The sequence below is a fragment of the Panthera tigris genome, chromosome C2, assembly GCF_018350195.1.
Source record: "Panthera tigris isolate Pti1 chromosome C2, P.tigris_Pti1_mat1.1, whole genome shotgun sequence".
In the NCBI taxonomy this organism is placed as follows: Eukaryota; Metazoa; Chordata; class Mammalia; order Carnivora; family Felidae; genus Panthera; species Panthera tigris.
In genome coordinates, this window is record NC_056668.1 from 95,286,096 (window position 1) to 95,313,308 (window position 27,213).

Below are 27,213 nucleotides of genomic sequence, written 5' to 3' on the forward strand. Positions count from 1 at the left end.
TGTTTCTGATGTGCATTAAATGTTAGAACTATTATTCTAGGATATTTTTAAAAACAAGTATATGTACATTGTTTTTATACATGTACATTTCAACTACTCTCACTCGTACAATTTCTGTAGAACTGAAACATACAGAAGTGCTAAACTACTTTTGCAACAGAACATCAGAACCATTAAAAAAATTTTTTTTCTAAAATTTGTCTATCAAAATTATCCTATGAAATTAAACATAAAACAAGTACCATTTAAAAACAGCAAAAAATCATTTATATATAATCTATGGTTTCTTTTTAAAAAGTCTAAAATCTAACAATACAGTAGGAATAATCTAATACATACAAAATTATTTTAGAAAATAATTTCTCAGTGAGAGCTTCAACATCCTAAACACTTTCAAAAACGTAATAATATTAAGAATAGACCTTTCCCAAAACTGCATTGTAACAAATATATTTAAAACCAGACTTATTTAAACGGTAATTGAGTGTTAAAATGACACCAGATACAACTAAAATATAAGCATATTATCATAAAAAATTGTATAGCATTATGAGAAGAATGACAAGACAGGGACCTCAGCCTTCAAGATTTCTCACATGTCACTCTGGAAGAGCATCGAGACATGTCAATTTTAAAAGAAAGTATTTTAGTTATGAAGCAGATAATGTGATGGAGAAAAAACACAGTAAATCAACCTTACCCATTCTAATCCAATAATATTAAAAATAATAAATCTGAGGACTAATCTATAAAAAATGCTAATTACCATTATTAGAAGAAATTTGGTAACTACAGCTCTCATAAAATTTTGACATCACTGTAGCCATTTTGAAATTTTATTCTTTAGATGCTTGGATTAATGAAGATGTGAATTAAATATAACCTCTCCATTTCAGCAGACTTCTTAAAGAGGCTGTCTTTTAATTTTCTTTAATTTCTTCACATTCCAATAAATTCCTATTGAATTTAAGCCAGAATAGATTAGTTGAACATTTTATAACTTTATAAATTGTATTTAAACCCAGCATATTAATACACAAGCATAATTAGATTTCTTAGATAAATAATTAAATCCTAAGTTTGATGTATATTACACAAAGGGAATATTTCAAACTGTGAAGTCAGTCCCACTGGTGGCAAGCTACTGCGAAAATGGTGAGTGTGCTGCGAAACGGTGGCCTCTCTACAGTGTACAAGAATTAAGTAGTCTCATTACATCCTCTTCTAGTTGGTTCTTCTGACTAGGATGCCAGAGAAAATTCAATTAAGGAAATCAGTATCAAAAAACCCCCAAACCCCACGTTAACTTTATTACAGAAAACAAATAAGCCACAACTAATGCATGGCAGAAATAAGAAATAATGTCACCATGGTGTTTGATCAGCAGCATAGGAACTGACTCTGTGGAACGGGTAATCTAATGTCCAAAGATCAGGCAGTAATATAAATGAATTATGTGGGAAAAGTGGGATGGGGAAGTAAATATCAGAATGATACTGAATTTTTTACATTCAGTAAGAAGAAGACAGACTACTATAGGCAGTCTGACAACAACCAAATGTTGTGGTTTGATTCATAAAATTTTAAACTCAAAACTTACAGAAAAATGTAAAATATTTAGCAAACTGGCTTTCTGGTAAGTCAAATGTTCACTGATAAATGAAGCTAATTTCTTAGTTCTTTATGTAATTACAATGTGTCAACTGAGAAGCCAAGTGATTTAGCGTACGCATTAGGTTTACATTTAAAAAATTCTTTTTGGAACTTAGTATTTTAAAAAGTGCGTAACAGGTGTAGCAAGGCTTATCAAAAATCTTCAAAATTCATATTTTCCTCATCTCCAGTAATCTAGAAACCTATTAAAACATAACCTGAATCAAATTTTGAAGCTGTCTTTATTACGATAAAGATACCAAATGATCTATTTAAAACTCATTTTGCAAATAAATGTAGTCTTGGATAACTCAAAAGTACTGATCACTGCTTTTCTCCAGAATTCTGAGGCCTAAATGAACAAAAATGTATATACAGTTTTCTAGCTTTTAAGAAAAACACTTCTTTTTGTGTCATTAGAAAAGTTACCTCCAAGGGAATATATTAATAGAGAAACAGCACAATTCTTATTCAGTACCTAAATTCTCTTAAGTAGAAGAATGAAAATTCACTTTCCCCCCATAGTTTATGTACTGGTCTATGGGGCTTGGTAACAGCAACACTATTGGCCTGATACTACCATAGATTTTGCTTAAATTTTGAGGGGAAAAAACTAAAAAATCCCGCAGGTCAAAACTGACTCATATAAATGGAAAGATTCCACTTAAATAAATGAAAAGCAATTTAAAATGCAAAATAAAAATGAATTAAGGCAGCTCTAAGAAAAAAAAAACTCATCCATTCAAAATAGTGCTACTACAGTATAATTCACTCCTTAACATGTCATGTTTATAATCTAGGCATAGAAGCCAAAAATCAAAACAAGCATTGCAGTTATGATGCAGCATCAGGTGTTTACTTCAGCTGAATGGAAAATAATGGTCACAACTCAAATGAATGCTAATTTAATATGAATATATGCACCTTACCAGAGATGTTTATGTTTACTACCAAAGACGTCTTAGCAATTCCATATTCCTCACAAAGTCAGTATAATTGCTGTAAAAAAATCAACTGTGGTTCTGAATACCCATTCACAGTTGATCTCAACAACGTATCTGATGTAGGAGACTGGTTATCTGTGACAGGCAGAAGGATGTGGTGGTCCTCAGTTCCAAGCGGAAGAGATAGTGGTAAAGTCATATCAGAAGGCTTCACATCCAGTGTTTCTGATAAAGGACTTTTTTGTATAGAATCTTGTTCATTCAACGGATGATCCTCTATACTAGAATCTAGAAGTTTATCTGCACCTGAAATAGAAGAGAAAGAAATTTATGCTATCTTTGGAAACAAAACAAAAACTCTTAGATAGACTAAATCTGCTTACCATTCCCAGAACTTACATTCCAACCTCCACAGCTTTACTCATGCTGTTTCTCTTATACTGACTTACCCTCATTATTTACACAAGTCCAATATGGGCCTCAAGCTTAGGTTTAAGCACCAAGTTGAACTTAAAAGGGATTTAACTGTTCTAGACAAGGGTGAGCTGTTACCTATTTTATCACTCACTTGTCAATTTTTTGTATACTACCTTGTGCCATCTGTCTCTTATTGCTACTGAACATTCTGCTTCATACTGGTATGGCCTCTCAGACTGTAAACTCCTCAAGGGTAAATGTCAAATTATACTTCTCTGATTCCTTTAAAGTACTTAATAATAGTGCTATACACATAACAGATTTGTTTCCTGAACGTATTAATGAGTAGTTCATACTATTCTCTGAGTTCAAGTTCAGAGATACAGCACTTTTGTGTATTTTTCAGAAGTGAGAAATTCTGCTCAAGGGCATAAATTATCACACTGATTATGATACACTTTTGCCTTCAAATTTTCCATGAGCTTTACCATGCTTCTGCCACCCCAAAGTTTTTACATGATTTCAATCTGTTTCATTAGATAAAACTGCATATTTGCTTTCATAAAACTAGAATTCTGTTCTTGCCTAACTACTCTTCAGTTCAACCAGCCAATACAACCTGAACTTCCTTATCCCGGTGACTCCCTTTACAATATTCTCTCTGCCTGGGAGGAACCCTCCTTTTCCCATCTCCATTCTCTGAACCCCTCTCTCTCCTTCAAGTTCCCTAGAATTAAGTTTTTCCAATACTCACCTCAGAAGGACTTAATCTCTTCTTTAGCACTTCTGTCTCTACTATACCCTACATTTTGTCTTGTAATCACAGTTATATATTTAGATTTCTGGTCTCCTACACCAGATTGTAAACTCTTTGAGGACTAAGACTGTGCGTTTTTCAACTTCGTATTATTCTGCAGTTATGTGTACTTTGGAGGCAGAGGCATTTAACATTTGTTGAATTACTCACATTGCAGTTTTCATATGTTACTTCTTAATCCTTATGATGTCGCTGTTTACTATCAAAGACTTGTTAACATCTCTATACACTGAAGAAGCCTAGTATTTTGTTTTTAATTATGACAAACATAGTGAAACGTTTTCAAGGATTCATTTTAAGCAACAGACTTAAATTTTATAGTCTGGCTTTTCATTTTTATGTAACAGTTTGGAGCTACCCATTTCCCTACTTCCTCTTACATGTTTCTGGATTCATGTGTTCATGATGCCCTTTTTGTCGCAGAACTAGTCCCCAGGTAACCCAGACTCTAGTCTGGAGAATAGTGATACACGTTTTGTTTATATATTCTTTCTTTCTTGTAACTTCATAAATCAGGTTTTTAAAAGAGGAAATATTTCAAGTACTGTTTATTAGACGGTCAATATGGAAAGAAATTTCTAGTGAACTTATCTACAAATTATAAAGCTACCTTCCTAATACGTATTTATCTAGTTTTTAAAAATATGTATCTAATTTAAACTGTTATAATGTGCATCTCAACATTTTAGGAGTAGCACCATTATGAGAGCCCTAAATTTTTAAAAAAACACAAACATTTACCGGAATGGACTTTTGTTTTGTGCTTCTTTAAATTTTTAATATCTGTGTAAGAATTTCCACATAATTCGCAGATAAATGGCCTTTCTCCTGAAAAGCAAGTTAAAAAGTTTAAACTTAGTATTTTTGAAGCTAAGACAAAAATATCAATGTTTTCGAATGCAGTGTAAACATTACTGTACTGTTTAAGTTTAGTTTCAAATTACCATTTAGTCACGTGGTTATAATATAGTCAAACAAAAACTTCCATACACATTAGGCGTTCTGTTATACTAAGCATCCTCATTTCAGGAAAAATTGAGCCCTTTTGTTAAGAGAAATTTAACTTACTCTTATTACTATTAGACATTTAGTGAGTGCCAGTTATATGCCAGATACTAAGAGGAACAGCTGGGGGAAAATGTTAAGTATTTCTGCTTTCTGGCAGCCTACAAATTAGAAAATCCTGTACAAACAGTGACAGAATAAAATGCTACAAAATTATAATTCCTTTGAATAAGAAGTGTTCAATGCTTTACAAACTATGAAGCCTAAGAGTAGAGAAGCCGCCAATAAATTCATTAAATGTCTACTAGGGGCTCATAGTATTCTAGATAGGAATAGCGAGAAATAATTTTTAAAATGACAAAGAAAATGAAAAGAGTCCATCTTCAAAGTGGCATTTTCCCTTGTTTTAATTTTTTTTTGTTCCATATTTTCTTCATATTATACAATACTCTTACAAGAAACATGTCAATTCTAACATTCATTCTAAAAACTTGCTTACTGAACACTACTTGATAAGAAAATCTAGTATTATCTTGGTATTATATATTCCTTTTCATTTCTTGGTACATCTTTGCAATTTAATCTAAGTCATCTAAAAACTATTATTATCTGGCATATTTTTTAGAAAATCTATACAATTCTAGACCCAACTTAATTAACACTACTCCAAATAACTAAAGAAACAAAGCAAATAGAAAGTTGATAGTTATACATTAAAATATTGCTATAGGTAGAGTACGACTAGAAACCATATAGTCCATAATGGTTTAAAAGTCAAGGTTTACATAAAAAGAAATTAGAGAGAACAAAAAATAATACGTTCTCCCTAAACACAGACCTGTATGGGATCGAAAGTGTTTGTTGAGCTCTCCTGAGGAAATAAAACTTTTCCCACAAATACCACATATGTATGGTTTTTCACCTAGATGGAAAATAAAAGATAGCGAAGTGGTGTACTATACCAATATAATATTTTATCAATTACAATAATCTAAAGTAACCTGTTCTAAAATACTGAATTAAAACCTCTTTATATTGTATTTTAGAGGTATCTTCAGTGTGATCCAACTTAGAAGATTAGTAATTACACTGTTCATGTAACCTGATGCTTTTCATATAATAAAACTTTCTGCAAACATCCTTCTAGTAGACTAGAGTTGGGCAAGAAGTTCAATTTTTATGATTACAAACGTGATTAAAAATTCATCAATCCAGGACTTTAGTTCTTGCTATCTACTATATTATTAAGAGGAATGAAATTATTTAGGAAAGATCTTTTTTAAGAGGTACTCTATCAAAACTGAAAATCTTTGAGTACAACGTGCTTCAAAACTGGTATTTTGCACTTGAAGTAGCTGTTTAATTTGTGAATCTCAGAATGTCTGCATAGGAAAAGTCCTAAAAAGTCATAAAAATCAATGTTCTACCTAAACCCACCTTCACCCCTTAATTTCACTCTACTGTTTTATCCAAGGGAAGTGAAACAAGAGGCTAAGGGGGTTTCTCTAAGGTCATAAAATACATTTCAACTCAAGTTTATATACCATCAAAATTACCTGATTTTTAATGTATATAGTTACATAATTAAAAAATTCCATCCACTGTGTACTATCTTAGAAAATAAGTCTGCTTTTATAGCTAATATTTATGTGAAAACCACAAACACAAAAGGCTTCAAGAAGCACACACACAACAGATATACAACAAAATCTATAATCTACTTTCTGTAAGGACTCAATTTCCCTTTCTTTTTACAACTTTCCTTATTTTAAACATCTCTGTCAAATTCTTACCTGTATGTTTTCGAGAATGAGTGATAAGAGAACTAGAGACAGCAAATGCCTTCCCACAAGTATCACACACATACGGCTTTTCTCCAGTATGCCTACGGACATGATAGGTCAATGTGCTGGCTTGAGCAAATCTCTGTCCACACCTATCACAGACATATGGCTTCTCTCCACTATGCTTCCTATTAGTAAATAAATAAAGTTATATAGTGGTAAGTAAAACAATTTGGATCCAATCTATATAATAAGCATTTTTTATACAATTTTTCATGTAGTATTTTATTTCATATTAACAGACCAAGAATATATATTTAAAATCAACAGTTTCAATGTATACAAATCAAAAATAAATGTTTTGGCATAATGTTACCAAAACATTAGTTCTAAGGTAAGTTAAAAAAATTTTGCCGTCATCTTTATATGGTTGTCAAGTGTGTCCCTAATACCGCAGGCAATTATTTTCACTTGTCCATTCACTCACTCTTTAAAACTCTTTCCTTAAACCTCCAGCAACTCCTCATCCATCCTTATCTTTAGCTGATGTCCTTGCTTCCTGTTTTACTGAGGAAAATTTAAGCAATCAGAAGAAAATTTCTACCATCCCAACCTTCCACCTATAGGCATCTGTACCTATGTATCTGTTATTCTTCTCATTAACTCTAACATGAGGGTGACAATTCATCTGAATCCAAACACTCCCATTTGCATACTTAAGATATTATCTCTTTCCTACTCATTGGTAACACTCCTATAATTTCCTCCACAGTTCCTTTTTCCCATACAAATATACTGCTGTCTCTGATCTTTAAAAAAAGACCCTTTGGGGCACCTAAGTGGCTCAGTCAGTCAAGCATCGGACTTTGGCTCAGGTCATGATCTAGTGGTTAGCGGGTTCAAGCCCTGCGTCGGGCTCTGTGCTGACAGCTCAGAGCCTGGAGCCAGCTTTCGATTCTGTGTCTCCCTCTCTCCCTGCCCGTCCCCTGCTCACACTCTGGCTCTCTCTCTGGCGCTCTCTCTCTCTCTTTCTCAAAAATAAACATAAAAACAAAACAAAACAAAAAAACCTTGACCTATCTTGCTCCTCCATTTCTTGGCTCCTCTTTATCAAAAATTTGAGTCTCCAATTGTTCTACTTTAATTTTTCTCTACTAGTCACAACTAAGATTGCTTTTGTTGAGAGCACTGCTGACCTCTCACTTTGGTAAATCCAACAGTTAAGTCTCAATCTTCACCTCTCTATCACCAAATTTGACAAAACTGATTGTTCTCTTCTGGAATAATTTCCTTCACTTGGATTCCAGGGCAGTCTACTGTTGGTTTTCCTCCTATATATTGGCTAGTCACCTCTGCTGGTTCTTGACTATCTCCCAGAATTTTTTAAGATTAGAGTGCCTCATGATTCAGTCCTTTTGATTGCTTCTCTATCCACATTCATTTTCTTGGTGACCTCATTCAGTATTATAGCTTTAAATATTATCTATATGCTGAAGACTCCCAAATTTGTATCTTCAGCTCAAACCAGCCCCCTGAATTACAGACTTACATAACCAACTGTCTATTGGTACATCTCCATTCAGATGACTAATAGGTCAAATTTAACATATTCAGATCTCTGCTCAAAATGTCTACACGCCCTCTTAAACTGCTCTATCCACAACTCTCTTCCATTTCAGTTCATGGTAATTCCATCTTTTCATGTGCTCAGGCTATAAATCTCAGAATCTTTGATTCTACCCTCTTTTCTATCATACCCCACATCCAATCTGCGGCAAATTCTTTAAAAATATGTCCAGAATCTGACCACTACTTATCTCTTCCATTGCCATCACTGTGGCCTAAATCATCACCACTCTCACTTGGATTTTATCTATAGCTTCCTGTTAATTCTGCTTCCATTCTTGCAATGTTACAATTGTTTTCCAATATAGCAGCCAGAGCCACCCCTTAAAATGTAAGCAAGATAAAAAAAAAAAAATGCAAGCAAGATCATATCACCTATTTCTCATTCTGATCTTACTTCTCTCCTTCACTTACTCCCCTCCAGCCACCATGGCTTCCTCTAGTTCCTTCACTATGCTAAGAAAATTTAATGGTAGAACCACAATTAGAACTCTACTGTCTTGAATACTAACACAGTAGTCTATTCATAAGACTAAGGTGAATGCCAGACTCAAAGATCAAACAACTTTTTTTTTTTTTTTTTTTTACCTTGCATGAATCTTGAGATTGCTAGAAGTTGCAAATTGTAAATTGCATACATCACATTTATAGGGTTTTTCCTCACCATGATGCATACGACTATGGAAGACTAGCTGGCATTTCTGAGCAAATCCTTTATCACACAATTCACATTTGTATGGCTTCTCACCTAAAAGAACAAGCAAATAAAATTTATATTTAAAAGGAGATATTGTTTTAGTTGCTTAAGCCACATAGGCTTTCAAAAGAGTTCATCAACAGTACTATTTTCAGTATTCGGAAATTGTTAACTGCTAGAAGTAATAAAGCAAACAGAACCTTTCTTCCAGATCAACTATCAAAACCTTGATAGAATTAAAAGAAATCAATGTTTCTCAATTCATAATAGTGAAAAGGTGGTCAATGAAAGAAATACATACTGCATCTTAAAAGGTACATATCTAAGTGTACCAAACGAAAGTAAATGCAGAGGCTGAAGAATGAAATGTGTATGTAATGCTAAGAAATGTGTTCAGAAGTTGACAAAGATTAGGAAGCAGGAGGTGAGATGTATTGGCAAAATCTGAGAACTGTACTGAGTTGTAATTACTTTTCCCCTTTATCAGTTCTCTTAATCTCTGTCTCTGTTAAATACTTAGCAAGCTAGAATCAAGTATATGTTCATTTTAACTATGACGGAAAATGGTATACACAGGTCATACATTAGGACTTCAGAGTATCAGCTGCAATAAAACAAAATAGCCATTAAATACTTGGTCACAATTACAAAGAAATTTTCAACAGTCTTAACATGCTAAACAAATATTTTTGTGAATACAAGTATATACCAAATGTTGGTCACAGTCAACACTGTATATTAATATGTACTGTACAAAAATATTATTTCAGTCACAGTATAAAAGCAATTATATCTCCCACAAACCAGTCTTACCTGTATGAGTTCTTACATGCGTTTTCAGCTGGTTACATTGCGTAAATGCCTTTCCACACAAGTGGCAGACATAAGGTTTAACTCCTTTATGTATTCTCATGTGCCTTCTCAAGCTGCTGGCTTCTGAAAACACTTTCCCACATGTGTTACACATTGGCTTGGCCTTGGAATACCTCTGATCCAGCTCTTCCCCAGAGCTCTCCAGCTCATAAGAATTCTTGACACTGGCTATATTAGACATAGAATGTTCTTTCAGAGCACAGTTTGGCTGTGATTTTCCACGTTTCCGTTTCACTGTAACAGTTTGCACAATATCTTGTGCTGGAAAAGTATTTTCCACAACTGATGTCAACTCGAGTTCTGAATTATCATTTCTTTGTGCAACTTGTTCAATTACAGGACTGGACAATTTATTTGCATCTAAGAATAATTCAACAGATGCATTCTCTAAAATGTCACTGGGATATTGCACTGTTTTATTCTGTCCTGTTTTCTGGGAGTTGAAGGCCTTCTTCTTCTTTTTCGTTTGAGATGACTTCTTTGCTAAAGCCCCTTGTTTAGGATTTGCCTGAACTAAATCTGTAGACACTTCTGATTTTTCCCGACTGTTATAATCCCGTAGAGTAAGGAGACAAGTCTGTTGATTCAATTCAATGTTTCCAGTAATACTAGATATCTCTGTAGAAGAGGGATTAGCAATAAAAGCAAAATCTTCCATCTTTATTTTACATTTAGTGACCACCTCTTCCACTTTGAGATAGTCAGCAGCCTGATGAATTTCTTTAACATTCCAACTGTAAGGAAACAAGGCTAAATGACAATATTCTGAACAAATAAAAACTATTTGTGAAACAGAGCTGCACATATATTTCAATGTCTTTTAAAGACCTAACGAAGCAGAATGATGAAAAAGGCATAACTAAAAGAGTAAATTTACAAAAATTCATTCACTCATTCAGAATAATCTTTAGGCAAAAATCTCCAGTTTTACAGAACTTCAAAAGATGAAAAATAATGGTTACTCATAACTACAAATGTACCACTATAAGAAAATGTTAAAATTTCTGTGTGTTTTAAGAAACACTTGGAACACAAAAGTAGCTGTTGGCAACTTATTGCCTCCTCCCATTCATTCTGAGGCCTATTCAGATAGCAACTACCTTTTCTGGGATTGGCAACAGCAAGAGTCTAAAAAATTGTTTCCTACCTTCCTCTGCTCCCCTGTGAGGGACTTTAACGGTGCTTCTCAAACTTTCCCGTGCATGTGAGTCACCCAGGTATCTTGTTAAATGAGGATTCAGGTTCAGTAGATCTGTGACGGGACCCAAGTGTCTGCATTTCTAACACAGTTGCTGGTGATGCCAGTGCTGCTGGTTTACTGATTACACTTCAATGGAACAAGGTTTCAGAAAGCTCTAACAACCCTCCCACCTGTGTGTGATACTCAACCCATGTTAGTTGGAGAGTCTGTCATTATTAGAACTATATAGAAAGACTTAAGTTCACCCTGTTCAACATTCTAGTCAGTATTTACTGAGCATATACCATGTGTGGTACACTAAGAGGGGTATTAAGAAATAAGAAATAGTCCCTGCACTCCAAAAGTTTACAATGTGGTGAAAAATTGTTTGATTACTCTAGCACTGGCTCTGGCATTACTAGGTGAGCTAATTAGGGTAAGTCAGCACCTGTTGGCACTCTGCTTTTCTTAGCTATAAAATCTGAGAGTTGAGTTGGTATTAACATGAAAATAGGACCCTTTTATAATTATCTGAGGATGGATGGATGGATGGATGGATGGATACATACATACATACATACATACACACACACACACACACACACACCCTTCAAGTAATCTTCCTGCTCTTTTCCCCAAATATTATTTAACTCTTCAGAAAAAATTTTAAAAAATCTTTTCCTTTTTCCCACATGATTATATGAGCCAGAAAAAAGTTTTAGTCATAGCTGATAATACAATTATAGTGCTATTAATATATCTTTATTTTTTTTAAGAAGAGTAAAATTTGAAATGAAATTAAACATTAACTAGCTCATGAACCACTCAGGTCTTTGAAGGTATACTACAGTATTTACAGATCTCTATCCATTTTCTCATCAACTGATGAAAACTTCTTTACCTCAAGTGGCACCTGAATGTTTCCTCTTTTTAAATTTAGTTTTCCACTGGCTTTTAAAAAATTGCCTTTTATTATACACAGAGTTATTTTCTCAGCTCATTATAAACAGACTTATAGGCCCGTTTGGAAACCTAATCACAAGTTTAGGGAACATTTTATTCTCTAGGAAAATATACCTAAAGTTCCTAAATATAGTATAAATAAACTCTAAGAATATAATCTATTTGCAAATGGAGTCTTTCACCTAAATAAGAAAATATTAAAGATTTCTTATGTCCCTTAGCTATAATTTTGGAATACATAACGGATGATCTTTGTAATGAAGTTAATTCTATATTTGCAAAGATATAACACAAATAGCCCAAATATAAACACAATCTTGTTCATCTTTTATACAAAATATTTTTAGCATGCATACGGTAACACTGTCACTTTCTAAAAACGTTACCTTTGTCCTTAAGCATTTTTATTAATTTTGTTACATAGTCTATTATTATTACAATAAATGAGAGACAGCACTAGAATGAAACCAAATTTATCACTCATTATACTTAGGTCTCAAATTATAATTGTGCTTAGTGATCCATACAGTGAACTACCAAACATATAACAAGGTCTGGTAGCCTTTAAGACCAATATAAACTAGCACTGAGATGCACACTAATTGTTCGGTACTGACACAGTATTTCATACCAATTATCCATCTATTTCATAAACAAACTATAATCTCAGTTACAGTTAAGAGAACCAATCAGCAGTTGCTTACACCAATGACTAATCTGCTTTTGTTTACAAGCATGAAGTTACAGTGCTTGCAAACCTGCTTTCATCTTTTGAACAGTCACTGAAAGTCATTTAATTACACACTACAAGGTATGTGGCTAAATGCTTTACATGAATGGTTTATTTAATCCTCAAGACAGGTCTCTGCAATCTGTAATAATCCCATTTTACGTACAAATGCTCAGATGTACAAAGACATTAAGTAATTCATCCAAGATCACAGAGGTTAGAATAAGATTTGACCAAGGTAATCTGGCTCCTGAGTCCACTTAATTCTCTATTATTTTGCTTTCTTCACTAAGTGTAATCAGTAAATTATACACTTTCTACTTTTGATGTAAGTCTTCTCACATTTGTGGTGGGGCTCAAACAACTAGTTCCCAGGAAAGGTATGTATCAAAAAAGACTGAACAAAAATCTGGCTCTTTTTCACACTGGTGCTTTGCAGGAAGGCTCAAAGTAAGCTGCTCTTCAGTGTGTTCGAATCAATTCAAGATTATTTGGAAAAGTTAATTGAGAAAGGGAAACTATTAAATTGAAGATCAAGCAAAATTCACTGGTTTTGTGGTTATTTTACATAATGTGCTCTAAATATTTAGATGAGGCACCTGTAGAGTCAACTATTCAGTAAATTTAAATAATTTGTCATGTAGATTAATCTGACACTCGTGTGTTCCTTTAATCAACCCACAGAGAACTGACTTGAAGATCTCATTAGGTTAAAATTTAAAAATAATTCAAAAATAGTGTGTCTCCTTTTCAAAAGAATTAAGGAACATTTTGATTCTAGCTTTTTAAAGAAGTATATTTCCACAATAAGTTGCAATGTAAAACAGAGAGAAGGATTCTGCTTAATATCTATGTGTATATATAGAGATCATCTGGAAAATCAAAGATTTTTATCAAAGTGTTAATAGTGATTATCAGTGGACGGCAAAATTTCAGGTGTTTCCTTTTTGTTTCTTTCCTATTTTTCTCCAAAAATTGTGGAGTTAAAGGGAGAGAGGAGAGTAGAAGAGAGAAAATAAATGAAACTAATGTTCAATGGGAAGCGGGCCTTCAAGTAAATCCTTGATCTTCACACTAATACCAAGGGAGTTACTACAATCTCATTTTTACAGATGGGGAAACTGAGGCCCTCAGAGGTTGCATGTTGCTCAAAGACATACAGTGACTGACCGGCTAGATCTAATTCTAAAGAGCATACCTGTTTATGTCAGATTATGACTTCCATAAGAGATGGAGGAAAGAAGACAAGAGTAATTTGATTGGTTTCTCTTTCCTTTTTTCCTCTCTACGTTTCCCTCCACAACTAGTAAATTCATCAGGATTAAATTAATTATACAGTCCACTATGCATGGGAGACACAAGTGACTGCATTATTAAATTCCTCAGAACCTACTTCCCGTTAGTGGAGTGACAGCATTAAGCATTTCAGAGAAGCATTCTAGCACCTTGGATCTGGTGTAAGCATTAGTACTAATAGCTTTACAGAGGTAACAGGAGTCACTGCCATTTACACTCCAAGGAAATTATTTTCTTGAATCAAGATCAGGAAGAGGTCCTGCACATTGCTATCTATGGTTAGAAATGGGAATACATGAAATGAACACAGAGGATCATCCTTCTTCATCCACACCCCCCTACTACCTCAAGCACGTTAAGAGGTAGGGGACAGAGTGAGGAAGAGAGAAGATCAGAGGAATATAAAGACCAAGGAAACTGGAATTCACTTAGAATTCATTATGTATGATCTTCAAGTTTCCATAACTGAAATTGCAGGTTTTGCTTCAGCATGTAAATCAAATGTGTCAGAAAAAAAGGCTTTAATCTAATTAGCATCTGTGCTTTTTGCGCTTAAGAAATGTAGTCTGTTCATCCCAAATCAGTAATACTGACATCTTTATTAAAAACAACAATAGCATTGTGCACAGCAATATATGAAGTTAAGGGACTGAATGGAAAAGCTACAAATATACTTTAGCTCTAAAGACCGTTGACTAGCTTTTAAAAATGAAAACGAAATGTGTACTTTACCTGTCAAGATTTAAAGTTCCTGTGTATATAAACTCCAACAGTTTCTGAAATCCATCAGCCTTCACTTGACTCTGATCAAGGAAGACATTGTTCTCAGAAGTGCTTCTGTAGATCGCACCAAAATACTCACTAAATGAGGCAAGGACATTTCTATGAGCTTTAAACTGGAATTCCCCAATCACTACGGTGCAGTCACAAAGAAAACCTGCTTCCCGCTGTTTGTTCAGTCTCTCTAAAAGGTGCTCACAGTGGTGCGAATACTGCATTTTGAGATCAGAATGGAATTTTACCCTTGTTCTAAAAGACAAAAAGAGACAGTAAGTCAGTAACCCTAAGTTTTCATCAAACGTTTCACCCAAGCAACTGGTAAGGGGAGAAGGGACATAGAACATGAACAAGAATAAAGTCAGTCCTCATTTGCCCCCACAGAAAATTCTTATCAAACAGATTAGTTAAAAATGCTGAAGGTTAAGTGCCTATCTTTGGCCAACTAACACAATCGTTTGGACACATCAATATACGGCGATGCGTGAAAACACTTCCACGAGCTGAAAAAAAAGCACCGCAAGATTTCACGCTTTGCAGCAGTTGAACCTCCAGACTTCCAAGCTCAGTACGCATGCATGTGTTGGGGAAAAAATTAACAAACCACTAAGAAATGACTCCTTTGGACAGATGAGGGAAAAAACACAGTATGAGTTCTTTAAAACCGCTCTCAAATCCCCACAACCTGTTAGTTTTCCGTGGTGCACACAGTTGCTTCAAAACGCGGGGCGGGTGCCCAGGAGGCGGAGAAGGAGCAGAGAGCCAGAGTTGTCAAGGTTCCGTCACTCGCCCGGAGGAGGCCACACCCCCTCTCATCCCCCTCCCGACGGCAACGGAGAGTGACAACCAAAGCCAGTCTCTCCCGGCTTCTGCCGCACTGCCCTTCGGCCAGCTCCCACGACTACCTCGGGTTCCCACAGCAGAGGTTGTGGCCAAAGCCAACACCGGGGCTGCCTCGCCCAAGCTTTCCATGTTAATATCTTCGCCTCGACCTGAATTCAAACTCCATGAAGCCTGCTCACTCCTGACGCCGCGTCCGGAGAAAGCAGGATTGACAAGCTGGGGCGTGAAGAAAGACTCACCTAGAGCAAATCAAGGGGCAACAGTTTCTTCACGCTCTCTCCGCCATCTTGGAAGAACGTCACCGCTCCCCGCTCCGCCTCTTCCTTCTTCCTCTACGGAGACATCATATCCGGCCCGGGCGTCCAGAGGAAACGCTGGAGGCTCTGGGACCGTGGAGGTCTGGTACCAGCGAGGACGGACCGGGCTAGCCCGCAGAGATTTCGCTCTCCTGCATACCAGGGTCTCCAGCGAGACTGCGAACGTCATGGATACGGGACTTAAGGGTTCATTCGCAGCGACCCGCTTGTCTTCCTCATTCTAAACATTCTGGTCTGCCGATAGTCAGCATCTCGCGTTCAGGGCCGAGGTCGGGCAGCACCGCCCGAAAGTCCTCTTTCCGGGAGCCAGATTGCACACTGCATGCTGGGGCTTGTAGTTTCTTGGTTTCTCCCATCATCCTCTCCTTCCTCGGGACCCCCGAGAGTGGGAACAGCTGCTTTGTGTACTTAGGCTCCTGGCCATAGAGGATTTTTGAACTGAGACTGGTCACTCCTTTTCAGTTTATGTACCCGAAAGCTCTTGAGAACCCTGAATTGTGTTTGCATCAGCCAACTGTAGCTTAGGCTTCAGGATATCCTTACCTGGTGTTAAAAGTCTGAGATGCAAGAAAGCGGGGCAAACCAGTAGGGCACCTGGGCACACGCAACATTGCAGGAAGGTGGGCTTTATACCGCAAAAGGTTCTGCGTCTGGGCCAGGAATATTTTAACGTAATAATTTACATCGAATTCAGATTTTGTACAGTGAAGGAAAAGGATGCCAGTTATCTGTGTAACATACAAGAGGCATAGAAACAGTAGGATAAGTCGTGTTGATATTTTAGGGTGAATTTTCCCCTAGTACTTACGGATATCATAGTTCTAAGAAAACCAGAACATTTATTCTTGTTAAAGATGTGTCAGGACCATAGACTATTTACTCATGACTTCATTTTAAAAGACAGTCTCAACTGGAATTTACCCAGTTCTTCTGAGATTTTTTTCAAGGACACTGTTTGCTCTTTAACTTCTTTTCTCTAGGCGGTGAGAAACATATTTGTGAATAAAGCCACTACCATAAAGTTTATAAGGGGAAAAGTTGAGGCTGGCTCTAGATTACACCTTTCTGATTCCACTTTTATATTTTGTTGAAACCCTTTTCGGTAGTTCATTCAGAAATGAGTCTCTACCAGGTGTTAAGCACGACACTAAGTATGTATAAAATAAGACTAAAACATGGTCTCCCGGCAATGAGGAATTTGCAGTCTGAAAGGGAAAACTAATGGAAAACCACATGACTTGTAACACAAAAGGTGCTTAGGAAGCAACAAGGCTAACAGTTTTACCGCTGTGTTTGAGCTCCTCTCTAGGCTGTATGTTACATTATTTTTAAGTAGTAGGTTGTGATTTGAATTTTTTTTTTTTTTGAAGCACTTCCACATGGCAAGCTGTCAATAAAAACATTTGCTGAATAACATAACCAGGGTGAAAGTTTAAATTCTCACTGTTCAGTAAGTTGCTATTAAGAATGCGTTTTAAAAGTCTGGAATAATTGGTGAGAACCACATGGCTCCGTTTCGGGGGAACCCTGTAGAGAAAGAAAAAAGAAAAAAAAAAAAAAAAAAAGCAAGCTGTTTCCGCCCGGTTTCGAACCGGGGACCTTTCGCGTGTTAGGCGAACGTGATAACCACTACACTACGGAAACTCAGCTAGGTGTTGAGGTCCAGAAAGTCCTTCATATGGAAGTAGTAATTTGGCGTTCACAGGCACGTAATATTGAGATAGCTTTTAACAGGAAAAATAAAACAAAACAATCAGAAAAGGAAAATAACAAAATGTTTAATTGTATAGTGCTGAAACTATTCTGAAAGTTGGAATTTGCATGCACTTTTTTTCAGACTCTTAGGTACCGCTGCAGAAACCAGGCACTCACTCCTTGCCCTTCCTTTGGGTAACACTTCTGTGGGAAAGAAATGTTTTATTTCGTATCCTTTCCTGGAGAGCCGTTGCTCAGAAGGCAGGGTGTAGTGCGGGGCTTCAGTGGCCTCCCTCCTCTTGCAGAGGCTTGCAGCACCAAGTGCCACCGCTGTTACTTAGGTGACCCTTTCAACCTCTGGTGGAGAGACAAGTAAATAGCTTTTGAATTTCCTCCCCTGCTTTCAGAGACCAGAGGTTCGAACTTGCTGAGGTGTTTTTAAATCCTCTACATAGTGTGTAAAATTGAGGGGGTAAAAAATCAGACACCAAAGATGCACTTTTTGGCACACAATGTACTTAAATTTTTCTAAACCTAAACTTCATAGGACCTAAGGAATATCACTTTTCTTGCAAAGAGGCAGACACGTCCTTATGCCTAAAAATCAAGTCTTTTTTTTTTTTTTAAGTTTTTATGTATTTTGAGAGAGAGACAGCAGAGTGGCGGAGAGGCAAGAGGCAGAGAGAGAAAGAGAGAGAGAGAGAATCCCAAGTAGACTGCACAGTCAGTGCAGAGCCGGATGCGGGGCTCCAACTCAGGAAACTGTGAGACCATTACCTGTATTTTTTAGGAAATAGGAATGACCTTCATATTACATGGGGGATAACCAGATGAGATTGCTAAAAATCAATCAATCCAAAAAAGTGAGCTTCTACCATTTTGGTTTTGACTACATTTTGCTTAGAAACTGCAGGAAAGAAGCTCAACAAAGTATTTGCCTGGTGTATAGAAACAATAATAAAAGTATATAAAGCCAACTTTAAATCCTAGCATTGTTTCCTTTGTGTTTTCAAAAGTTGACAAGGGTTTCCAGAAGCACAAACCAGGCGTCTTCTGTGGCAACTTTCTCTAGTCAAATCTCCCCACCTTTTCCTAGGTTCAAGGCCACATTCTAGAACTTTCAACATGCCCATGGACAGACACTTATTAACCAGAATTCAAAGGCTTTGGAAAAGAAAACTTTTTATGACTCATCGAGGTATTGGGGAAGGCCCCTTGTGAAGGGTTAGATTTATATCATTAGGGAAGAAAGTTGGGTTTTCCTGATATTGGTATCCCGGGATTCCAAGGGGTGGCAAGTGACCCAGCCCCTGTGAGATGCAGTGTGTGTGGGGGGGGGGGCAGTACTCTGGAGGGTCAATGGGCCTGGGCTCTCCAGGGCACGCTTGCCAGGCCCAGGCCCCGTGGTCAGGCCAGCGCTTCTGTGACGCGAGGTTCCAGGCCGTAGGCCTTCTGGTGCTGCCCAAGGGCCCGCGCTACGCACTTTCGCTCCCTAGCGCAGCCCGCAGTCAGGGCAGCCGGAGCAGCCAGGCGATAGGAGGCTAGGAGGCGGAGGCGGCATGAGCTACTACTACCAGCTACCAGTGGTGATCGACAACGGCTCAGGAGTGATTAAGGCGGGCCTGGCTGGGTCGCGGGAGCCCCAGTTCGTCTACCCCAACATTATCGGCCGGGCCAAAGGACAGGGCTGGGTAGCGGAGGGCGCGCTGGAAACGTGTGTAGGTGACCAAGCGCAGGAGCGGAGAAACTCGTTGTCCATCAGGTACCGTCTTCTCACAGCGGGCAGGACCCTAGTGGAGGGGAAAGAGGGAGGGTCTAGATGAGGGGCATAAGGGTGAGAGGACAAGGAAGACAGGAACAGGAAGTTTCAACCCGCTGGTGCAGGCCACAAATCTCTGAGGGTACCAGACATCTAAAGGGTTAGCATTACTTGCTCTTTGTATGTAAACAGATCTGTTCAAATGTATAAATGAAGTCACCGTTCATAATGTACAAGTTTATTTAAGGATGTCACTTTCTCCCTGTGGGTTATTTTCTTCAATTAATTGATATTAAAACTGTACTATTATGTAAAGATTTCCCAATTTTTAAACTTCGTTTAAAGTTTATTTATTTTGAGAGAGAGGGAGCAGGGGAGGGGCAGAAAGAGAGAGGGAGAAAGGGAATCCCAAGCAGGCTCTGCCTAGAGCTTGGGACTTGATCCCACCGACTGGGAATTCCTGACCTGAGCAAAGATCAAGAGTCAGATGCTTAACTGACTTAAGCCAGCCAGGTGCTCCAAAGGCTTCCCAATTTTTTTTTTTTTTTTTAAAGATTCTTTGTCTTCCAACGCGGGGACAAATGGAAAGCAACAAAAATTGCAGAGGAAGTCAGCTATGCAGACTTTTGCTGGCAGTTACCTTCTCTAACTGGCTGTGACAGTCACTGCCAACAAAGGGTACTGGTAATAAGTATAGGGATTAACCCAGGTTTGAAGAGAGTAGATGCTGAAAAAATTAAAAGCTGCCACTAAAAAAAAAAAAAGCTGTCACTTATCTTACTGCTTTTCCTACAGCTACCCAGTGGAACGTGGTCTCATTACTTCCTGGGGGGACATGGAGGTCATGTGGAAGCATATCTATGATCATAACCTGAAACTAAAGGCCTGTGATGGCCCAGTCTTGATTACGGAGCCAGCACTGAACCCACTGGCGAAACGGCAACAAATCACTGAAGTGTTTTTTGAGCATCTGGAGGTGCCTGCCTTTTATATGTCCATTCAGGGGGTGCTGGCTCTCTTTGCTGCTGGCTTCACAACTGGTTTTGTGCTGAACTCAGGTGCTGGGGTTACCCAGTGTGTGCCCATCTTTGAGGGTTACTGTCTGCCTCATGGTGTCCAGCAGCTAAATCTGGGAGGCCTTGACCTCACCAACTACCTCATGACACTGTTGAGGGAGCAGGGCATCATGCTGCTTAGTGCTGCAGACAGAAAGATTGTCGCAGACATTAAGGAAACTTCTTGTTATGTGGTAATGAACTACGAAGAGGAAATGGCCAAGAAACGTGATTCTATAGAGAAAGTTTACCAGCTACCTGATGGGACGATGATCAAGCTCTATGACCAACTCTTTCATTGTCCAGAGGCCCTCTTCTCTCCACGTCTTAGGAACCTTCAGACCCCTGGCATCGATAAGTTGTGTTTCAACAGCATAATGAAATGTGATACAGATCTGAGGAATTCGTTTTTCTCCAATATTATCCTTGCTGGGGGATCAACCTCTTTCCCCGGTTTAGACAAGCGGCTAGTTAAAGGTGTAGCAAATATGGTACCTGCCAATACACCTGTGCAAGTTACAGTTCCCCCAGAAAGGAAACTATCAGTGTGGATGGGAGGCTCTATTCTTGCATCCCTGTCTGCTTTCCAGGACATGTGGATCACTAAGGCAGAATTTAAAGAAGTTGGACCCAACATAGTACATCAAAGATGCTTCTGAATACAGATAAAATGGTTAGAAAAAAATGCTTTGAGTATATGTGACAGAAAACTTTGGATATTATATGTGTCTGAGAGAACAGAAAGTATTTCAGATGTTGGAATGTCCATGTCTCTTCCATTTCTGTGATGGGTGAAGCAAACAACCTGTTTCTGGAGTAGAACCAAATTAAATGCTAGAGGAAACATTATTCTTGACCTTGAAGTTCTCATCTTTCCCTTGGAAAAATTTGTAGTGCAACATGTGTGCCAACTGGGTGATACAGATTTAAGTTTGTTGAGGTTTACATAATGAACAAAGCATATTCAAGGCATGCTTAATAGACTGGTTTTATTGAAATAAAGAGCTCACATTGAGCAGACTAAGAGCAATGACTAGGAAAGTAAATGAAGGCCAAGGACTGGAAAGGGAGGCTTTGTGTTACACGTCCTATAGGCAAAGGAGAACAATTAAAGAATGAAAAGCAGGAAACCTAGGAAATTAAGATGAATGTGGCAGTGGTTTGGAGAATAAATTGGGCTGGGAAGGCCCTGGAGAGTTGGTGATCAGTTAACCAGTTATTATTCTAGATATAAAGTAGTCAAGTCATAAGACTCAAGATTATAGACAATAGGAATTCAGAAGAAGTAATTACAAAAAAACCTGACAAGTCTTGGTATCTAGTTAGATATGATGCGGGAAGAGTCTGAAATGACCTGGGTTCTTGATAATGATGGCAGTATTCATGTAACTCAAAGTATTTCATATCTGCTCTGTGCAAAGCACTATGTTAAGCACAATGACTGCTAAAGCAGGAGTGAGATCCTGTCCTTAAGAAGCCAGCAGTCTAGTATAAGAGGTGAGATTTATGCCTTAATTATAATAATACTAGGTAGAAAGTGATTTGGTGTCCTAAGAGAAGCATAAAATGGTCTGGGGGTTCATAAGGAGGAAAATACCTTGAGGTCTCGTGGAAGACTTTCTGGTAGATTTGGCTCTGGGGCTAGATTTGAAAGACAGCTGAAATTTAAACCTAATGTAATGCCCTTTCCTCAGAATTCAGGGGCAGCACATGTGGATTTAGGTCTAGGCTCTACCACCTACCAGCTGCACGAACATTTTGAAGATAAATTTTTCTTATCCATAAAGTGGGGCTGCTAATCCCTGTCTGTCTCACAGGGTCATTGTAAATTTCAAATAGGATAAACTCTGTAAAGGTACCTTTTAATTTTATTCTTTTTTGTTTAGTACATAAAACTATGTACTAAAATATAAAGAAAAGAGAGAGAGACAGAGTGCGAGTGGGAGAGGGGCAGAGGGAGAGAGGGAGACACAGAATTAGAATCAGGCTCCAAGCTGTCAGCACAGAGACTGATGCAGCTCGAACACACGAACTGGGAGATCATGACCTGAGCCAAAGTCAGACGCCCAACCCAACTGACTGAGCCATCCAGGCGCCCCTAGATACTTTTAGAATACAATGAAATCTGTTATCTTCTGTTGTAGAATTAGATGCTACTTCCTCCATGCAGTCAAAATTCATTGTGTCCTCCAACGCATTATTTGTTCTCCTATTGACCACTTAATTTATGCAGCCTTATCTTTTAGTTTGCTTGTCTTTCTCCCGCAATAGATATATTCTTAGAAGAAAGGGATTGTGGGATTTCCCTTTTCATCTCTATCCCCTTCCCTGATGCTCTCTATGGTGCACTCCCAGTAGGTATGTAGATATGGAGAATTGACCAAAAGAAAATTCTGGCCAGAGGTAACATTAGGGCAAAGATTCCAAGGTGTAATAATGATGGGCACATTGTACAAGGAGAAGTGGGCCTGAGTCAAGCATTTGTGAAGAGGTGCATTTCATTCCTAGGTACTTCTCTCCCACGTCAGTGATTATAAGGAAAACTAGATTGGATACCGTGTAAAAAATGATTATCTGAGAGCACTGTGAACAGTTGATGCTGCACTCACCAGATTCACAAGCACTGTAGAGAGCATGAACTTATTCTTCAGAATTCTGAAACGGTTTTCTAAAAGAAAATAGGGCTATCTACACATTTATCTAATTTAAACTTCAACATCTCAGGGGGGCCTGGGTGGCTCAGTGGGTTAAGCATCAGATTCTTGCCTTCAGCTCAGGTCATCAGCTCGTGGTTGATAGGTTCAAGCCCAGGATTGGGCTCCATGCTGACAGTGTAGAGTCTGCTTCGGATTCTGTCTCTCCCTCTCTGCCCCTCCTCCTCTTGCTCTCTCTGCCTCTCTCTCAGAAATAAACTTAAAACACAAAGCAAAACTTCAACATCCCAGAGAGATGAGCAAGACAAGCTTTACTCCCATTTTACAAATTAAAAAAATTGATATTTAAACAGGTTAAGAGATTTAAGTTTAAAGCGATCCCAAAGTAAATTGCTTGCTACATTAGTCAGGCAAACAATTCTGAACCATGGTCTCAGGTAGTTAACTCAACAACCTACCTGGAATATTCTGTACTGACTCCAGCCTCTAACATGGGCTCATAGATGATCCTTTTCAAGTAATCTAGGGATAGGGAATAAAATGGAATCACGTTTATATTTTCCCTGCCCTTAAAATCATTGGAAACCAACCCCTCTAATATTTTATCTTTCTTTCAGACAGAGGTGTCAATAGCGACAACTCCACAGAATTCACCCAACTGAACATGAATTCTACAATTAGGATCAGCCAGTTATATGTAAAACAATATTATTGTTATGCCCAGAATTCGTGATCCCCAAATACCGCCAGGGAGCCGAGTCCGATGTAAAAGCAAAAGAGCCTTTATTCGAGCTAGCTCGAGCTCAATCCCCTACCTGCACCGATGCAGCGGTGAGATACCAGGGAGAGAGAGCGAGTTTCAAAAGGACAAAGGTTTTATTGGGGCCTAGGGGCAGTTGGTGAGGTAATGGCTATGGCCTCAGCCGATTGGCTGGGGAAGGGTCCGAGTCCTGTTAGGCAGGTGAGGGGGGGGGGGTTACTCAAGGGGAGGAGGTGTGGTCAAGGTGAAGGACACAGAACAAGATGGAGTCGGAGGGAGTAGGCCCGCCCTTTCAATTATACCATTACAGAAACTTGGTACAATTTACGGTGGATTTTTAACCTAATCATGACACAACATTAAAGCAAAGTTAATGACTGAAAAGCTTTCATTTCCTAATAAAAGGTAAATTCAAATCTTGAATGTTAAGATTAAGAATGAAGTAGTTATACTTAATAAAACCCATCCTATGTTCAAGAAGACGTTGCAAAGAGGCCTTCTAAGGAGAAGGGAGCAGGGCAGGAACTCCAAGGCAATCCAACGAGTCCAGCCAACCTTCTGGTTTAGCCAAGGCTATCCGGGAATCTATTTTCTTAAAGATCTCTAACAAATGTGACTAGAGTTGAGAATCACTGTCATATTTCCCAGGCCCTAAAATTTTTCTGTGAACTTCATTTTCTTAAGGTGGTCAAGCGCCCCGAGGCCGGTCCTTAAGGCAGGTGCACCCGGTCCTTAAGGCATGGAAAACGGAGCCGTGCAGTAGGACAAGATCGTTTTTACTTTCCAAGTACGTCGGAAAATACCTAACGCTTTTCCCAGGAAATGTGGGGGGAGGGGCGCAACTGTCCTCACGGCCGGAAATAGAGCATTCCAAAAAAAAAAAGGGGGGGTGGGTGGGTGGGTGGGGACGGATCTCGCGAGAACCGCGATGGGAGGGCTTTAGCCAATCGGCGCGTACGGCGGCCGCTGTCTTTATAGGGAGCCGCGGCGTTGTGCACCTCGGGTTGTGGAGGGTGGGCCGGGGAGGGGAAGCGGTCAGTTTTTGTCTAACCCTAACTCAGAAGGGCGTAGGCGCCGCGCTTTTGTTTCCCGCACGCTGTTTTTTTCGCTGACTTTCAGCGGGCGGAAAAGCCTCGGCCTACCGCCGTCCACCGTACAGTTTGGAGCAAACAAAAAATGTCAGCTGCTGACTTGCTCGCCCCTCCCAGCACCCTGCGGTGGCTCGCCTCCTTAGCCCCCGCGTCCCGCCTAGAGGCCGCGGTCGGCCCGGGGCTTCTCCGGAGGCACCCATTGCCGTCGCGAAGAGTTGGGCTCTGTCAGCCGCGGGTCCCTTGGGGGGCCAAGGGCGAGGCTCTGACCGCAGGGAGAGAAACGGGAGCAGGTCCCCGCGCGCGGTGCGCTTCCCTGAGCTGTGGGACTTGCACCCGGGACTGGGCTCAGACACATGCCGCCTGCCGAGGTGCTGTTGGAGGCGCGCAGTCGGCTTTCCCAAGGGAAGGGGTGGGGGCGGGGGGGAACTCCTTTTGTGCGCGTCGGTCTCCCTTCGCCATCGGTGGTGGGCCTGTGGGGTCGCGATACCCGCGGATTGGACTAGGGTGCGTGCAGATTGGCAGAAGGATGCGTGGAGAGCATTTATGAAATTGGCCCAGATGAGTGGGCAGTGAGCCAAGCAGTCAGCGAGCCATTCTTTTGTAGGGTTTTTGTCCTAATCCCCTGCCTCTGGTTTTGTTGCCCATTCGTACCTCATGTATTAGCTGATCTGGGGGTTTTGTTGAGGTTTTGCCTTTACGAAAGTAGATCTGGACAGTAGATCATGCAGCCAGTCCCCTCGATGGGATTGTTAAACATTTCGTAAGTATTTGTTAACGAGAACCAGTGTGTTCTCAAAACAGTGAATATTGTTCCTTTAATGGTGCCAGCTTGTTAATTTTCTTTGCCTCTGCCGGTGGTTGCAAAGCATTAAGTGGCGACAAACGGAAAAGAAGGAAATATGTTACCACCCCCGCCCCCCATTTGGATCTGGTGGTCTTTCAGGAAAGAAAATAAACTGATGGCCTACTAGGTTAAAGGAAACAACCTACAGGCCCTTCTGCCCAGTTATCTCCAAAGACTAAATCCAAATTTACGTATGGATTCATCCCAAACGAGTGCCTTCACTTCCTTAAGACAGCTATTCAGGGAGTTGTTGCTGGGAGAGATGGTAGCCCGCGACCTGCATTTTAACATTTATTTTTTATTAAAAAAAAAATTAACATTTATTTTTGAGAGACTGGCAGAGCATGAGCAGGGGAGGGGGAGGGAGAGAGAGATACAGAATCTGAAGCAGGCTCCAGGCTCTGAGCTATCAGCACAGAGCCTGACCCGGGGCTGGAACTCACAAACGTAAGATCATGACCTGGGCCGAAGTGAGACGCCCCACCGACTGAGCCACCCAGGTGCCCCTGGGGCCTGCGTTATGAAGACAAATGACCAGGGTGATATTCTGCTCACGTCCCGACCTGACAACGGAAAGAACCAATCTGGAGGACCATGTCAGCAAATTTGTAAATGTGTAGGTCTGCAGTACCTCAGCCCATTACCTAAAATAGGTCCTTCAGTGTTGTCCAACACAATTCTTAGCCCAATTATAGACGTGTGAAAAAGCTGGAATTCGCTGTTGCTGGTAATGCTCTCTAAGAAGAAAAATAATTTTCCTCAATCAGCATGGTTTTCTGGAAAGCACACAGGGTGAGTAGGTTGAGATAACTCCGCTTCACCAAGCTTCCATGTACTCAGAAGGTGACCTTTTAAGACCTCTTGAAGACTGCCCGGGTTCCTTGAACTATAAATAAATGTCTTTTGTTCCTGCTCCACCTAGTGGTACTTTAGTTTCTCCGCATTTACAAGATTGGTGGTGGTATGGGGCCTGCGGCAAGGATGGCCATCTCCTGGGAATGTTTTTCTCTCATTTTTAAAAAGAAAATATTAATTGAATAAATACAATTTAAAAATAAGTCCACAGCTGTTTTTTAGTTCTTGTATTTGAAGTCCTCCCTCTGACTAATGTCTTATAAACATTCCAAAGGAAAGCTCTTCTTAGTATTATAAACATTTGATATATTTATTCTAGTTTGGCAAAGTAATTCTCTTAAGTGATACGGTTTTGGAGTAAAAAGGGACCATCAGGGTCATCCAGTGATATAATTTACATGGAAAGCTTTTGTGGATAATAATTATGGCAAATGTGAGTTATTGCTACAAGACTTAAATCCCTCTAGCAGATAAAGAAACATGCTTAAATGGGGTTAGATGACTTACCTAAGTTAATTACTTGCAGAGTTGGGACCAGCAACAAGGCCTCCCAACTTTAAGTTCAGTGCTCTGTTTAC

At 39.1% G+C, this 27,213-nt stretch overlaps 2 protein-coding genes, 1 long non-coding RNA gene and 1 other non-coding gene across 7 annotated transcripts; 1 reads left to right on the top strand and 3 right to left on the bottom strand.

Annotated features, from left to right (window-relative positions):
• Nucleotides 1-298: 298 nt before the first annotated feature.
• On the bottom strand, nt 299-16,655 carry MYNN (myoneurin). 4 transcript variants are annotated; one of them, XR_006222058.1, is made up of 9 exons: nt 16,466-16,653; nt 14,718-15,014; nt 9,757-10,550; nt 8,835-8,994; nt 6,630-6,808; nt 5,675-5,758; nt 4,573-4,659; nt 2,583-2,903; nt 300-957 (listed from the first exon to the last, which is right to left on the bottom strand). XR_006222058.1 is itself a non-coding variant. In XM_042998558.1 (8 exons), exons 1-8 carry the CDS (start codon nt 16,531-16,533, stop codon nt 2,641-2,643), a joined length of 1,932 nt encoding a protein of 643 aa, XP_042854492.1. In that variant the 5' UTR covers nt 16,534-16,652; the 3' UTR covers nt 2,488-2,640. The 4 variants fall into 4 exon arrangements, 1 of the variants encoding a protein (XP_042854492.1); XR_001509717.2 differs by lacking the exon at nt 16,466-16,653 and adding an exon at nt 15,845-15,932 and having other exon boundaries at nt 301-957; XR_006222059.1 differs by lacking the exon at nt 5,675-5,758 and having other exon boundaries at nt 299-957; nt 16,466-16,655.
• An 838-nt stretch (nt 16,656-17,493) lies between these two features.
• TRNAV-AAC lies at nt 17,494-17,566 on the bottom strand. The gene has a single exon. It is a non-coding gene; the product is annotated as a tRNA-Val (tRNA).
• Nucleotides 17,567-18,773: 1,207 nt separating this feature from the next.
• LOC107179150 lies at nt 18,774-24,642 on the bottom strand. Its single transcript, XR_006207651.1, has 3 exons — nt 24,298-24,642; nt 23,544-23,607; nt 18,774-19,407 (listed from the first exon to the last, which is right to left on the bottom strand). It is a non-coding gene; the product is annotated as an uncharacterized LOC107179150 (long non-coding RNA).
• Nucleotides 19,177-21,280, top strand: ACTRT3 (actin related protein T3). Its single transcript, XM_007077064.2, has 2 exons — nt 19,177-19,379; nt 20,172-21,280. Exons 1-2 carry the CDS (start codon nt 19,177-19,179, stop codon nt 21,088-21,090), a joined length of 1,122 nt encoding a protein of 373 aa, XP_007077126.1. The 3' UTR covers nt 21,091-21,280.
• Nucleotides 24,643-27,213: the final 2,571 nt, after the last annotated feature.